This window comes from Mytilus galloprovincialis, chromosome 12, assembly GCF_965363235.1.
Source record: "Mytilus galloprovincialis chromosome 12, xbMytGall1.hap1.1, whole genome shotgun sequence".
Taxonomy (NCBI): domain Eukaryota; kingdom Metazoa; phylum Mollusca; class Bivalvia; order Mytilida; family Mytilidae; genus Mytilus; species Mytilus galloprovincialis.
Genome location: NC_134849.1, coordinates 5,680,532 through 5,697,003, shown reverse-complemented (window position 1 = coordinate 5,697,003; position 16,472 = coordinate 5,680,532). Strand labels below are relative to the sequence as shown.

At 33.4% G+C, this 16,472-nt stretch overlaps 1 protein-coding gene across 4 annotated transcripts in view; it reads left to right on the top strand.

Moving 5' to 3' along the window:
• Positions 1 to 16,472, top strand: part of LOC143055584 (MAM and LDL-receptor class A domain-containing protein 2-like) — a 55,755-nt gene that overhangs the window by 23,326 nt on the left and 15,957 nt on the right. For 3 of the 4 annotated variants that reach the window (XM_076228742.1, XM_076228740.1, XM_076228744.1), the window contains 9 exons: positions 5,436 to 5,590; positions 7,066 to 7,179; positions 7,746 to 7,837; positions 8,920 to 9,052; positions 10,783 to 10,958; positions 12,338 to 12,419; positions 12,890 to 12,949; positions 14,162 to 14,250; positions 15,245 to 15,374. In XM_076228742.1, the coding sequence (XP_076084857.1) occupies positions 5,436 to 5,590; positions 7,066 to 7,179; positions 7,746 to 7,837; positions 8,920 to 9,052; positions 10,783 to 10,958; positions 12,338 to 12,419; positions 12,890 to 12,949; positions 14,162 to 14,250; positions 15,245 to 15,374 (1,031 nt within the window). The remainder of the gene's footprint in view (positions 1 to 5,435; positions 5,591 to 7,065; positions 7,180 to 7,745; positions 7,838 to 8,919; positions 9,053 to 10,782; positions 10,959 to 12,337; positions 12,420 to 12,889; positions 12,950 to 14,161; positions 14,251 to 15,244; positions 15,375 to 16,472) is intronic. The other variant, XM_076228743.1, reaches the window with a different exon arrangement.

Here is a 16,472-nt window from a genome sequence, read left to right as displayed (position 1 = left end):
TCCAAATTGAGTATTGTTGATTGGAGTAAAGATATAAAAAGGCTCGAGTTTTGTTGGTTGTAGTATAGATATGTTTATCTGGACAGAACGATCCTAAGTGGGTATTGCTAGTTGGAGTAAACATTTAATTTATTGGGATAGAAAGGCCCAAAGTGAGTATTGAGAATAGGAGTATAGGCGTTTTTGATTGGGACAGAACGGTCAAAAAGTGCCTATTGTCAGTTGGAATAAATATATCATTTATTAGGACAGAAAACCCTAAGTGATTTTATTAGATTATTTCTAATCCGAGTTTATTATTTTGTACAACATTTCGATCTCTTCGATTTGTCTTAAAAAATGTCTCTGTTATTGTCAAAATATGTCAATTATATTCGATGTCTGTATAGTGGGCTTGTTAGCTTATAGTCATGATTATTTGATAAACGTTAAGAGCTCATCTGTTAAGCCTCGTTCACACCTTAACGGATAGCTCAAACGGATGCCTTAAGCCTCGGTCACACCTTACCGGAGAGCTCGAACGGACGCCTAACGGATAACTTTTTTTCAATCCGTTCATGTCCGTTAGACGTCCGTTCTTATCCGTTAGACGTCCGTCCATATCCGTTGCATGTCCGTTAAGCGTACGTTTTATCCGTCGACGTCGGTTCAGTCCGGTGGAAAATTTTGAGCATGTTCAAAACATTGAACGGACGTCCAACGGATAACATGTCCGTTGAACGTCCGTTGGGCGTCCGTTTTGTACGGTACTCGTCCGTTTCGTTTCCGTTTTGCATCAGTTACGTGTCCGTTATACATCCGTTTGAGGTCTGGAAGATAAATTCACCAACGGACTTCTACCGGACGTTTAACGGATAAAACAGATGATGAACGGATGAGAAACGGACTTCTACCGGACGTATAACGGATAAAACAGATGATGAACGGATCTGGATCTGCCAATTGAAAATTTCGCTTCAGAAATGCCAATTATTGGTATGTCAGATTTCTTGCGGTTCATGAATTCTTATTATTCATAGTCGATCTTAGAGTATGGGCACGTCTTCACTATCAAGCAGCTCTTTTTCAGGCCAGACACTGTCCTTTGGCAGCTTTTGAAGAACAATCGAGAACCAGTTACACAAAACTATTTTCAATATTTATGCGATTTACATGCATTATTATTGTCACCTTTGATTTTTCCGTATATATTGTTTATCCGTTTTATCCGGTACGCTTCCGTTATGTGTCCGTTTTATGCGTTACTCGTCCGTTGGATGTACGTTCGACATCCGTTCTGTCCGGTACGTGTCCGTTTCTCGTACGTTGAATATCCGGTGTATGTCCGTTATGCATCCGTTACACGTCCGTTTTATTCGGTTAGTACATCAACAGACTCCCAACGGATAACAATTTTGTCAACGGACAACTTTTATTTTCGTCCGTTAGGCGTCCGTTCGTGCTATCCGGTAAAGTTTGACCAAGGCTTAACGGATAACTTTTTTTAATCCGTTCTGTACTCGTCTGTTTCGTTTCCGTTTCGCATCCGTGACGTGTCCGTTAATAATCCGTTGGAGGTCTGGCAGATAAATTCACCAACGGACTTCTAACGGACATTAAACGGATAAAACGGATGTTGAACGAATGTGAAACGGACTTCTACCGGACGTATACCGGATAATACGGATGATGAACGGATCTGAAACAGATAAATGCCAATTAAAAATTTCGCGTCTGAAATTGCCAATTAGATATTTTAAGGTTCATGTTTTCTTATTATTCATATTCGATCTCAGAGTAAGGGCACATCTTCACAATCAAGCAGCTCTTATTCAGGCAAGACACTGCCCTTTGGCGGCATTTTTAAGAACGTACCAAAACCAGTTACACAGACAAAATTTGAGTATTTATGCGATTTTACATGTATTAATGTTGTCGCCTTTAATTTTTCCGTATATGTTGTTCATCCGTTTTATCCGGTACGCTTCCGTTTGGTGTCCGTTTTATGCGGTACTCGTCCGTTGGATATACGTTCTGTCCGGTACGTTTCCATTTCTCGGACGTTGCACATCCCCTGTGTCACGTGTATGTCCGTTATTCATTCGTTACGCGTCCGTTTAGATTGGTCAGTACATCAACGGACTCCAAACGGATAACAATTTTGTCAGCGGACAACTTTTATTTTCATCCATTAGGCGTCCGTCCGTGCTATCCGGTAAGGTGTGACCGAGGCTTTAGCAATAAAAGACCATCTATTATGGTTTCTATAACATTGATCATTATCTATAAATTAGTAAAGCATAAGTGTTTTACTAGAAATTTGAAGAGTATTACTGCGGTACGCTTTTTCGGTAAAGAGTTATCAAAAGTACCAGGTTTATAATTTTATACGCCAGACGCGCGTTTCGTCTACATAAGACTCATCAGTGACGCTCAGATCAAAATAGTTAAAAAAAGCCAAATAAATACAAAGTTGAAGAGCATTGAGGACCCAAAATTCCCAAAAGTTGTGCCAAATACGGCTATAAACATATTTCATAACTTAGAAGAATTACAGATTTTCTTATCTCAGAACTGATCACCTAAGCCGTATTTGGCACAACTTTTTAGAATTTTGGTTCCTCAATCATCTTCAACTTTGTATTTATTTGGCTTTTTTAACTTTATACTTGTTAGGCTTTATAGCTGTTTCAATCTAAGCGTCTGAGTCTTATACAGACGACACGCCCGTCTGGCGTATTAAATCTTAATCCTGGTACCTTTGATAACTATCATAAATAAAGGCAACAATAGCATACTCAAAACTCATAAATAGATAAAAAAAAAAACAAATCCGGGTTACCTAAACTGAAAGAAACGCATAAAATATAAGAGGAGAACAACGACACAACATTAAAAATGTACTACACACAGGAACGAGCTAAGCATTAGACAAAATCTGACGAGAATAAAGAATATAACATCGTAACTCAATACATAAATTTAGGATAGAAAAGTTCCATGACATGTATTATAATAATGCGAATTCACACTCAAATATATGAGGAAACAAACGACTCAAAAGAAACACAACGTTAAAATGTTACACTCATAGAAACGAACTATAATATAACAATGGCAATATTCCTGACTTGGTACAGGACTTTTTTTAAGGAAAAAATGGTGGGTTGAACCTGGTTTTGGGGCATGCCAAACCCTTTGCTTTAATGGCAATGTTAAAAATAACATTAAAATGACAACACAACATTACAGGACTACAATACAAATACATAGGAGAACATATTGGACAAAGAAACACAAATAATAGCTCACAAAAGGCACCAGGTTTAAAGTTTAATACGCCAGAGGTGCGTTTTGTCCACACAAGACTTACTATTAACACCCAGATACAAAAGTTCAAAAGCCAAAAAAAGTTGAACAGCACTGAGAAAAGGTTCAAAAAAGATGTGTCAAATACGGCTAGGGTTTTCTGCTTGGGATAAGAACAGACTTATTATTTAGAATAATTTATACTTTTGCAAACAGTAAATTTCATACAATGACTATATAAAAGATACACATGATAAAACTGAAGTATTAACTAATTACACAAAAAAACGGAAAAAAACCGGAAACATTACAAAAACCAAAATTATCCAACGAAAAAATAGACACACCCGAGTTAGTCAAGGCCTCAACGCAAGAAGTGACGTCACATTTGAAATTGTAAAAAAGGACAAAAAATGACGTCACAGTTGAATTTCAAAAACAGCACACAAAAATGACGTCACATTTGAATGACTAAAACTATTTATCAAAAATAAGATAGAATTAGGATTGATTTAAGATTATATTTGTACTAAATACTGATATTACATTTGATAACAATGAAAATTGGAATACTTATTAATAGCAAACTGAGGTAGCAATTAGACAATTAAATATGTTCTATGTTCAGTTTATTCTGAATCAAACTGCAAACATAATACATCGTACACATTACGTTGAACCAAATCAAATCTAAAAAATGAAGGCGGTGATTAAAAAGTAAAATTACAAAGATACTGAACTTAGAGGAAAATCAATTCGGAAAGTCCATAATCACATGGCAAAATCAAATAACAAAACGCATCGAAAAAGTTCTTTACCATAACACATGAATATAACAGATAAGACGTCAAGACATTTGACAAAATCCGATGAGAATTACAAATATAACATCAAAACTAAATACATGAATTTGGGATAGAAAAGTATCGTAACACGTCTTATAGCAATGCGAATTCACCCTCAGCAAAACAGTCACAATCGGGAATAAGTCACGTTCGGTAATTAAAAGATTAGACGAAGTAATGCCAAACAACCAAACATGTGGTAAAAATGTCCTTAGCTAGTTTGGACAAAGAAACATCGTATGGATCAACCAATTCGTGATGGTGTCCGTAAAATTTATGGAGAGTCAATTTTAATCTGTCCTCCTTATAAATTTGTTGGAGCAGTTTCTGCGTAAGTAGCACACTCCTGTGTATGAAGTCCGTATAGTGTGAACTATGTATATAACATTTAGGTATATATATATTTATACAGGTAACGATTAGTTTCTTCAGATTTGGCATAATGTTAGGCAGTTCTTCATATTAAATGTTCCTAAAACTTTTAATTGATTTTTTCTCCCTACACTACAGTCATTATTAAATCTAAATTCTTGAGCCTCTAGTGGATAAAAAAGGCGGGTCAAATATACAACTCATAAATTAAAAAAAACCCTGACAATGCCATGGTTAAAAAAAATGAACAAACAATTATACAAAAGACACAACACAGAAAGCTAAAGACTAAGCAACACGAACCCCACCAAAAACTGAAAGTTGCGTCTGGTTTTCTGATTAATTAGCATTGTATATTAAATGACTGTTATTTTGCTGCCTTGATATGTCTTTTACATCAATTTTTTATTATATATGATCATCGGTCATCGATGCACTGTTGAATACAGTTAAATGTCATAAAGATTTAATTTTTTGTGATATCTGTCAGATATTGATCTAACAGTTTATATAACAGATCTGCTATCATCAACGAAGCAACGAGACATTTCAGTGTGCTGTAGGCTTGTTACTCTTGGGTATTTGTTCTGTAGAGAATATATTTTAGTGTTTAGAAATTGATGTGAATTCATAAGCATGCAAAAAAAAGTCAAGTCACAAAAATACTGAACTCCGAGGAAAATTCAAAGCGGAAAGTCCCTGATCAAATGGCAAAATCAAAAGCTCAAACATATCAAATGAATGGATAATAACTTCATATTTCTGACTGGATGCAGGCATTTCCTTATGCATTTGTTTATGCAGAAAAGACCTGTTGTTGTTTTTGTTATACACAAAATTTATAAAGGCCAATATGTCAAAGTAGCAGTTTTCAAATCTAAAGTGTTGCACCACATTTTTTTTTCATCATTGATTATTTGTTTACTACAGGAAATGTGGTACAAACTTTGTAGCCGATGAAGAGATATGGGACAGTACACCAGATGAGTTGAGCAATGCTATGATGATTATATTTGACAGTAACACATTCTCAACAAAACCAGCTGCAACAGGATTCTCCATTAAAGTTCAATCGATTGGAAAAGGTTTGTATTTACCTTAAAAAAAAGATTTTTTGATATGTCTCTCCAGAGCCGTTTCGATTTTAGGCTTTGTGTGTCGATAGTCTCTATTTTTTAGATTTCGATGAAGGTTTGCTGAAAGGCTGCTTAATAAATTATTTATTAAACACATTTCGTTGTTATTGAAAATAATGTTTTTGAGAATGTTATCAATTTTTCAAGCATCTTATCAACTGGTTTCTCAAAACGTAAGCTCACAAAAATATCGATCTTTGAGGAACATTTAACATTGGGGCTCGCGTTGCTTATTCATTAGTTTTCTATGTTGTGTCATGTGTTCTATTGTTTGTCTGTTTGTCTTCTTTCTTTTTTAGCCAGGCGTTGTCAGTTTATTTCCGATTTATGAGTTTGACTGTCCCTCTGGTGTCTTTCGTCCCTCTTTTAAAACGGAAAGTATCTTATTTAAAAGCAAAATCAAAAGCTCAAAAACATCAAACGAATGGGTAACAACTGCATTAATCCCTGAATAGGTACAGGCAGTTTGTTATGTAGAAAATGTATTATAAACTATTGATCATCAAATTATAAAATTTAAGGATTTGTTTAAGTTTTTATCGCATGAAGATTGTAGTTTAAATTTTTTTAAAAGTAAGGATTTTCTTAGCCGTATTTGGTATAATGTTTTGGAATTTTGGATCCTCAATGCTCTTGAACTTTGTACTTGTTTGGCTTTATAAATATTTTGATATGGACGTCACTGATGACTCTTATGTAGACGAAACGCGCGCCTGGCGTACTAAATTACAATCCTGGTACCTTTGATAACTTTACATTGGCAACATTCCCTTTTTAATTAGTATCCTTCAGCTTTGTCTTTGATTGTCCCTCAGTATTCCTAAAAGGACGGATGAATAGAAACAGTAGGCATACCGCTCCCACCGTTATAAAGCATAATAGAGTTGTTAACTTGAATCAAGGTCAATTTACTAGTTTAGATTTTAAAGCTACATGGAACGAATCAAAGCGTAAAATTTGTAATAGCGGATCGCCAAGCAGAATATATTAACACGAAATTAAAACAGTACGTCTAGGGAAGGGTAAATTGTATATCTACAGATTGTAAAGTTTTTGAACTAGGACATTGTTGTTTAACATAAATATATTGCTTAGTTTTTCTTTTAAACTGAGCAGATATGATCGCAGTCACATGTGTTTGTCCTTTAGATATGTCTTATATGCATGTCGACTGGTATATCAAATATTGAATTGCCTTCAGGAGAAACTTGTCAAAATTGCCCATGGAAATTGATTTACTGATATTTTGCTATCGACCATATGTTTTTTTTATCAATTCAGTTTCAATTTAACAGTTCAATTACATGTTTTACTAGTTGTTCAATCTAAAATGGGACTTTTTTATTTATAAAAAGGTGTGTAAAAATTATACGATTTAGTTATTTCCTTTATATACATTAAAAGTTTACTATTAATTTTCTTAGGATGCGTCCATAGCCCTTGTGTATATGGAAAGTGCAATAGTCCTCAGGGTACCCATGGCTATACATGTACATGTAACCAAGGTATATCAGGGACAAACTGTGATGTGCTTACTAGTGAGTATATAAACAATACATGTGACTTACACACATATGTGACCAAGGTATATCAGGGGAAAACTGTGATGTTCTAGCTAATGAGTATGTTATATTACATGTGGATTCATGTTCCAACTCACTTAAAGAGTGGTATACTGCCAAAAACATTGTCCCGCTACTATAAGTAGATATAGCAAGATGTGGAATGAATCCATTTTGTTTGGTCTATTTGTTCTTCAGTATTTGATTTGTATATTACACAGGTGATGTGTTAAACAATTATTAAAAACTGTGTATGGATTATTTGCGGTCGTATTGAACCTACGAAACAAAAGGCGGAAGATACATATAAAACTTTTGAATATCTTCAGTCGAGATCAAGAGATAACGCCAAAGACAAAATGTCGAACAAATAAAAAGGCCACTACACATAACACTAACGACTGAGCAACACGAATCTGGTCTTGAATATACATGCTTAAAAAAATTGCCAATACAACATTAACTTTACCATTAGAATGAATAATAATCTGTGATGTCATGAAATGACAACGCTATTTGTAACAATACCATTGGAATTGTAGCTTCTTCAGTAATCGAGTGTTCGTTTGAATATGGAGAAAGATGCATTTTTGAGAATGAGGCGAATCATCAGCTGAATTGGGAATTTATAAATGTAAGTAAAGATCACTTTACCCTCTCAGAATCAAAAGTCGTATATATAAAATTTCAAAACCCATTTTTATCACATTGTTAGAGCTGCAGGTGGTATTGTAATATAGCTACAAATAAATGGAATATTCACAATTTGGAAGCTCAACTCATCCTTTTGTTCTGTTCTGTTCTCAACAGACCCTCAGTGTCAATATCTATATTTAAGTTAAGAACTGAGAAAAGCATAACTATATTTGATATTTCCAATTAGATGTTGGAGATGCGTTCAACATGGTTACCTAACTTTGAAAATATTTTCTAAGAGGATATCGCCTATATTGGTAAACGTGGTGTTACTATTAGACACTAAAAGTAGAGCAGCGATTTTGGATTTTTAAAACAATGTCCTTTAAACGTTACAAATGTGTTGTCAATGTCAGTTAGAGAGAATTGCTGGTTTAAAGCAGAGTGTTGTTTTTACGTAGTGTATCCTGTTTACTCTGAAATATTTGCTGGTTTGTATTATTGTACAGACACATTTAATAAAATGAAAATTGGGAAAAGTAAAATCACAAAAATACTGAACTCAGAGGAAAATCCAATCGGAATGTCCCTATTCCCATGGCAAAATCAAATGACGAAACACATCAAAAACGAATTGACAAGAACTGTCATATTCCTGACTTCGCACAGGCATTTTCAAATTAAGAAAATAGTGGATTAAACCTGGGTCTTTAGCGCTTAACCTCTCACGTTGATGACAGTCTCATCAAATGCCGTTATATTTACAATGATGCGTGAACTAAACTGACATAATAGATAAAATAGTCAAAATATTGGTACAGCAGTCATCATCTTGTAACAATTTTAAAAGGAACAATTTAACAGAACACAAAAACATCTATCTACAAACACATTCATTGATTCGCGTGTCTGACGTCAGAAAATTATATACGTCACATATATTTCGGAATGAACCGGAGACCGTCAAACAAGAAATCAATTTGAATAGATATTCATATGACGAAAATTCCATAAATGCACTGTTTTGAATCAAAATTATAACCTGTTTTGAATTTTTTTACATTTGGTTCTGTTCAACAGAAAAAGACACCATCAAGCGGAACGGGACCTGATAGTGCTCACAGAGGATACCAGTATGTTTATATTGAGGCGTCAGGATCAAACAAACAGAATGGTGATAAAGCTGTGATGTCAACTAATCTACAATTACCTAGTAAGATAAGAAAAAAAACAGTTCTTTTAATGGTACCAAACACCGTGACTAAAATTAATTTGGCTCGTTTTCTTTTTATAAAAAGAACTTACTTTAACCCGTCAACAAAAGTATAAGAAAACAACTTCCATTACACACTTAAAACAAAATCGTTGGATATTTAGCAGTTTGAAATTCACTTATTTTGATCAATGAGCCGCTTAATATTTCCTTTTTCTGAAAACACGATTAAAACGTTCATGTAACTTTTACAGAGTTTTCTTTCTATAGTGTTATGAACCTCATTAACTTTCTCTTACAAGGAAGCTGCCAGAAGGTCACACTCATGTTTGGCAAACAATTCGAAAATAAAAATAGTATACACTTCTGATTTTCTTAAAGGTAATGGATTCGACATCTTCCTGCATTTAGACGCTTCTAGTATAATTATACAACACTATTTAACCTGCATAACTTGAATACTTATACTGATTGCTTAAAACCTTCATTAGATTCGTCAATAGATATGAATTGTTGGTTTCTAAGTTAAGTTGTACCTGTTGAAATGGGTATTTCAAATGAGATAGTACATCTTTGTTTTACGGAGATTTTGTTCAATGTACAAATCAGTTAACTTATTGATCCTTAACATAAAACTTTGTCTGTGTAACATTATTGTTTTTTCTTCATTTTCTATACACAAATAGGCCGTTATTTTTCTGCTTTGAACTGTTTTACTTTTTGTTATTTTGGGGCCCTTTGGAGCTGACTCTGCGGTTTAACTTTGCACGGAGACCTATACTTATTAATCTTTGTGTTATTTGGTCTTTTTTATACAGTTGTCTCATTTGCAATCATACCACATTTTATTTGTTATCAAACAGCGAAATTGACGCCATACTCTAATAGAAACTAATTATTATAAGCAAATGTAAGGTTTATGACTTGGGACAGGCGCTCACACGCTACGAGTTACACGTGTTTTGCAACATCTCAAGTCTTCCACTGTACCTTTTGTCAATGGGTATGGAAAACATACAACACAACGCACAGTTAAACACAATTTTAACGATTTGGAAAAAGTAAAATCACAAAAATACTTAACTATATAGAAGAACATCCTTTATCATATTGTTAAATCAAACGTTCAAACACAACTCACGAATGGAAAGAAACAGTCGTATTCTTGATTTCGTTAACTTTATATCTTGCTTTACAATATGGGTGTTACTCATTTTTAAAGATCGTGCAGTATCATCTGTGTTGAGCGAAAACCATAGTGCATTATGGTCTAAAAATGCCCTGAAATTACATGTATAAATTCATAAACAAAACGTGAAAATTAACAGCCTTAAAATTGTTCAAAATACTATACAGGCACAACCAGAATGGTGCATTGTCTAAACTAGTTGGTACCAAACACCCTTACCCTTACCTGAAAAAAAGGGTGTAACGAAACTACTGTATGTTGATCAAAACATCTTTCATTATCAATAATGATAAACTCAAATCTAATCTTTTTCATAGTATCCATTTTATTTTTCGCTACTCTCTATGACACAATAAATTCAGTTGACATACGGTACTATTCAGTTTAATTCTCCATCTAAATCAAACACATTATAAACCATTGTCTCAAACCATAGTCCAATCAACAACACATTCTTAACCTTGCAATTATTATCAATTGATGTCTTCATTTGCATATATTCATGCTAAGTCAAATGGTCTGATACACTTGTAATTTGTAGGTATCGACTACTGCATGACATTCTGGTATCACATGAAGGGAACTAATGTAGGTACATTAAATATATACATGGAGGGACAAAATATAGGAAAGTCTCAAATATGGAGACGATCTGGGCAGCAGGGCAATGATTGGATAAAGGGAGAAGTCGACGTACTGGATACGAATGGTCGTAAGGTCAGTAGTAGTCTTTTGACGAAGGCTTTTCTAACTCAGGAATAGATTACCTTAGCTGTATTTGGCAAAACTTTTAGGAATTTTCGGTCCTCAATGGTCTTCAACTTCGTTCTTTATTTGGCCTTTTAAACATTTTTGATTCAAGCGTCACTGATGAGTCTTTTGTAGACGAAACGCGCGTCTGGCGTATATACAAAATTTGAATCACAGTATCTATGATGAGTTTATGTGTTTTAATTCAAAAAAACATTTCGTTCAACGTTCTATAATGGTTATTTTATACATTGATGATTCGCCTTTTTTTATTTTTATTACAATGCGAGGCCTTTAAGAAATGTTGCCGCACATTAAGGAGGTATGAGGTATTATATGTACACATTTGAGAAGGTGATCGATTTCTCATATGGTGCCAAAAACATGAGTATTCTATCTGTTTCATCTCATGTATTCAAATTAGTTGTCAAAGGTACCAGGATTATAATTTAATACGCCAGACGCGCGTTTCTTCTACGCAACACTCATCAGTGACGCTAATATCAAAACAGTTGAAAAGCCGAAAAAGGTACAAAGTTAAAGAGCATTGAGGACCCAAAATTCCTGAAAAAGTGTGCCAAATACGGCTAAGGTAATCAACTCCTGGGATTAGTAATCCTTAGTTTTTCGAAAACTCAAAGTTTCGTAATTCATAAAAATGACCATATAATCTATATTCATGTCAACATCGAAGTGCTTACTACTTCAAATATACGTATTTGCCTTAATTTTATGTTTTTGTTAAATATTATCCTAAACGAGAATTCAAATAGAGGCTCTATTTTTGAAAAATAATGTAATGAAATAAAATTGATTTTCAAATTATAAAACATAAGTATTTGCGATTTTAAACTTTTAAGTCATAACGCAATACTATACTTTTGATTTTCATTGTCCTACAATGCAATGCAGTAACTTAATTTTAGAATTAATTAAAAAAGCAGAGCACTCGTTTTTATGTCTCACTTGTCCCGATATAGATTTTTGTTTTATATTTGAAAAAATACAAAAACATATATTGGATTAAATTCAAACTTTACATTGTTAATTGGTTAAAGTTGTTAATAAAGTCGAATATTATCTAGGAAACAAAAGTGTCGCAATTGACATCTCGACGGACGACGGACACAAAGTGATGAGAAAAGCTCACTTGGCCCTTCGGGCCAGGTGAGCTAAAAAAGAGCTCCTCCTTATCTAGAAAATAGAAGTATATACAAAAGTTCTATTTCTAAGTTTGTAAACTAACAATGTATCTTCTGCAGTAAATGATAAAGAACAAAATAAGGCAAATTGATAGTTCGAATATGTTGTGCCCGTAAACCATAATAAATTGTAATTCATTTTAGATTTCCATTGAAGCTGTTCGTGGATCTGACTTTTCAAGCGATATCGCAATCGATGATATTTCACTTACTCCAGGGAATTGCGGTAAGAATTTTACTCTTTAATCTCAAAACAAAACAAAAAATGTACGAGTAAGGGATAGATATAGAAAGATGTGTTGTGAGTGTCAATGCGATAACTCTCCAGCCAAATAACAATTTATAAAAGTAAGCCAATATAGGTTAACGTACGGCCTTTAACACGGAGCCTTGGCTCAAACGGAACAACAAGCTATAATAGGCCCCACAATTACTAGTGTAAAACCATTCAAACGGGAAAACCAACGGTTTAGATAGTTTATATTGCCAATGATATGTAGCCGCCGAAGGACGCATCTCCTACGGATTTTACTAACCCTCTATGGTCCTTGAGTGAATTGTATAAGGAATCTTTTGCTCACGGGACTTTTCCTACTACCTTTTGTAGAAAAAAAACAATTAAGTACTACAACATCATTAGATGACGTCACTTTTTACTGCAGATGTAACGTTCTAATGTTATGTTTTATAATGTAGTTACTAACACAGTTGCTCCAACTATAACCCAGCCGACTACAACTACATCTCAGCCAACAGGTATGTTTATTAATGATATTTGACAGTCTTTGTACAGCTACTGATGATCTACGTTGAGGTGAGATCTTTGAAGTTCAGAACCTTCCAAGATTGAGTCAAGCAAAACCATTACCAATTAAAAAATACTCAACCATTTAGGATTGATAAGTTATGGAATTAATCAAAAGTGTAATCTACATATGGTTTTCTGGACAAGAAAATCTAAGAACAAGCTTAAAATTGAGAATGGAAACGGGGAATGTGTCAAAGAGACAACAACTAGAACATAGAGCAAACAACAGCCCAAGGCCTATAATGGGTCATCAATGTAGCGCGAAACTTCCGCACCCGGAGGTGTCCTTCAGCTGGCCCCTTAACAAATATGAATACTAGTTCAGTGACAATGTATGACATACTAAACTCCTAATTATACAAATGAAACTAAAACTAAAGATCATACAAGACTAACAAAGGTCAGGTGCTCCTGACTTGGGACAGGCGCAAAATTGTGGCGGAGTTAAACATGTTGACTATAATACCAGACTTAGAGTACATTAAAAGTGAAGTTGATTGGTTGTTGACCTAGATAGGAAAATCTAAGAACAGACTTATGTATGATTTTACGTTTGATCAGACTTGGGGATAGTATACACTATTTATCTATTCATAACTGGTAAAGCAATCAAATGTTCAACTTTGACAAAATGATGTTGGGAAAGAACCGATTAACAGCATTCAATAATGGGTGCCATAGTTAAAAATAGAATTTCAAAGTCATGTTGTACGATTTCAGTTCCTGTTGGCAATTTACAATAAAAAAAAAGTATCCATTTTGTATATCAAATCTGCTTTTTACCATGTTGATATTGCATTAAGGAATTACTGTAATGTTATTTTACCTATGAAGAACTAACATGAAAAATGTCGAGTTACTGTTTAATTAAAAGTGATTTTTTTTTAGTTTATATTTCAAATACGCAGATAAATATTACACTCATCTTTATAATATACTTAATTTAATTTGAATCGTTGTTTTCGTCACGGTCACACGACAGAATTGTGTCTATGAGCTGATAAACAAAAAAACAAACTTACGGGCAATCATAAGATGTGTTACATCCAAAATTAGATAGTTTTGTTTTACATCAGACGATTATATAGTTTTGTTTCACATCAGGCGATTATATAGTTTTTCATTTTTCTCTATCCCGATATACTGTATTTTTTTTGCAGGTGACAGCCAAACATGTTCATTTGAGGTTGGTCTTTCATGTTTTTTGGTTGAAGCTACTGATGACGATTTTGATTGGACTCCTAATTCTGTAAGTCATTGCAACTCATTTTAATTATAACATGTCATATTTAGCAGTTCCTAAAAGGTAGTATTTCATCTTATTAAACAGTTTGCAAATAGATTATCAATTTGAAACACTTCTTAGAATTGTTATTCTAAATAAATTCGATGTTGCATAATTAAGCATTTAACGAACACGTTAACTTTCTATGTTTTGTTATGAAAAATGTTTGTCAATTTCTTTTTGATGCCATTATGTTTTCGAATTATCGTCAATCAAAAATTTTGATTGCTTATTTGGTATATGTCGCCTCTTTATCAAGCAACAGAATCATACAATATATTTTGGACTTATTTTGTTCGTATTTTTTCTAATATGTTGGAGGCATCATTTTGATTGTTCAGTAAATGTTCTCTTTCTTTTAGTGTTGTTTTATTTACAAGTATTTAGTTTGGATAATTCCTTTTGTTAAATAAAAAAAAAAGTAAAACTGTTCATTATAAATTCTTTTTGTGGTATTAGTAGAAGTCATTGGTCTAGGCTATGTTTTACATATGCAAAAAGTCATAATTCCAGTTTATAGATAGCATGCAATCATGTGGTTTAGATGATTTTGTACTTAATATACCGCTGAATCACCTTTTCTTTCATATGTAAGATCCGAACCCCGTCAAATCCAGACTGAATAAATCTAATGTTCGAAAGGTGTTCCTCTTATGCAACTGTCATAATATTTTTAAAAGCATCTACAAAGTAATATCATCAAAAGATGGTTTAAACCATGATAGTTTTATATCCTGTGGATTCCTTTATTTTCATGGGTACCAATTTTCGTGGATTAAGGATAACTTGCATGTTCGTGGATATTAAATTCGTGGTTTTGTCTCGGTCTGCCTACAAACCTATAGAAAATTCGTCATTCGTTGAACAATACTTTTCTTGGTTCATTTGTATCAACGAAATCCACGAAAAATGGTATTCAACGATAAATAATGAGTCCACTGTGTATGGTTTTATTTAGGGAGGAACCCTGTCTTCTGCAACAGGACCATCAAATGCCTATGGAGGTGCAATGTACAAGTACATAGAAGTATCATCTCCAGTAAGAAACAACTATGTTGCCAGATTGATGTCGTCTTCATCAATAAATGGTATATTGTTCTTATACTCTTATTCTTTGTCGAAGTAAATACAGGTAAATTATAGATGCAATACAAGATATGGTAATTGTGCTGTATCAGCTATCCGTGGTGATTTTTATTTCAGTCAGGTTGCAACGGATTTATCAAACCCATAATGTGTATAACGTCTAATAATCGATCAGTCACGGTTACACAAGTATTATTATATTCTTAAAAGTACGACGTCATATGTCTTTAAAAATATATATGTTGTGCTGCAGGTTCATATATATAATAAAAGGGAAATGATATGGGTTTCTTTCACACAAAGCTTTCGGGATAATAGTAATGTGATATTATCTATTGATTTTTTATGTAATATCAATAAAAAGAGATGTAGGAATATAAACTATTGACACAAACGTAAAAACATAACATGAAAAATAATCTTCCATTACATCACTAGTTATTATTTGTAATCAAATAATCAAAACGAAGGGTGCCACATGTGGAGCAGGATCTGCTTATCCTTTCGGAGCACCTGAGATCACCCCTAGTTTTTGGTGGAGTTCGTGTTGCTAATTCTTTAGTTTTCTGTGTTGTGTCATGTGTATTATTGTTTTTTTGTTTGTCTTTTTCATTTTTAGCCATGGGGTTGTCAGTTTTTTTCGATTTGTGAGTTTGACTGTCCCTCTGGTATCTTTCGTCCCTCTTTTATATGTTCCTGAATATTGATACAATAGCTCAATGCAAGTTTTTCTTGTTGTTATTTTTTTCCTCCATCTTTTTTAACATTGATTAAATCAGTAAAATATTTCTGATTTTTTAAATTAAAAGTAAGGGTTCAATTGTCGTCTGATATATAACCTTCAAACATTACTGACAAATATTGTCTTAATATATACAATTTAACTTCCTCTTCCAAATGTTTTTTTTTGGTCAATGCCGATTCGTTACCATAAATTGCGTTTAGAAAGATTCCTCATTGTATTATTAAGGTAATGTCTACAATTCATTGTAAAACATATCACTGACATAGGAAAAGTATACCAAACATTTGCAGAAAATCAAATTTCAATCTTGGTAAATGATTTGTTTATGATCTCAATTTCAGACTATATTGTTTTA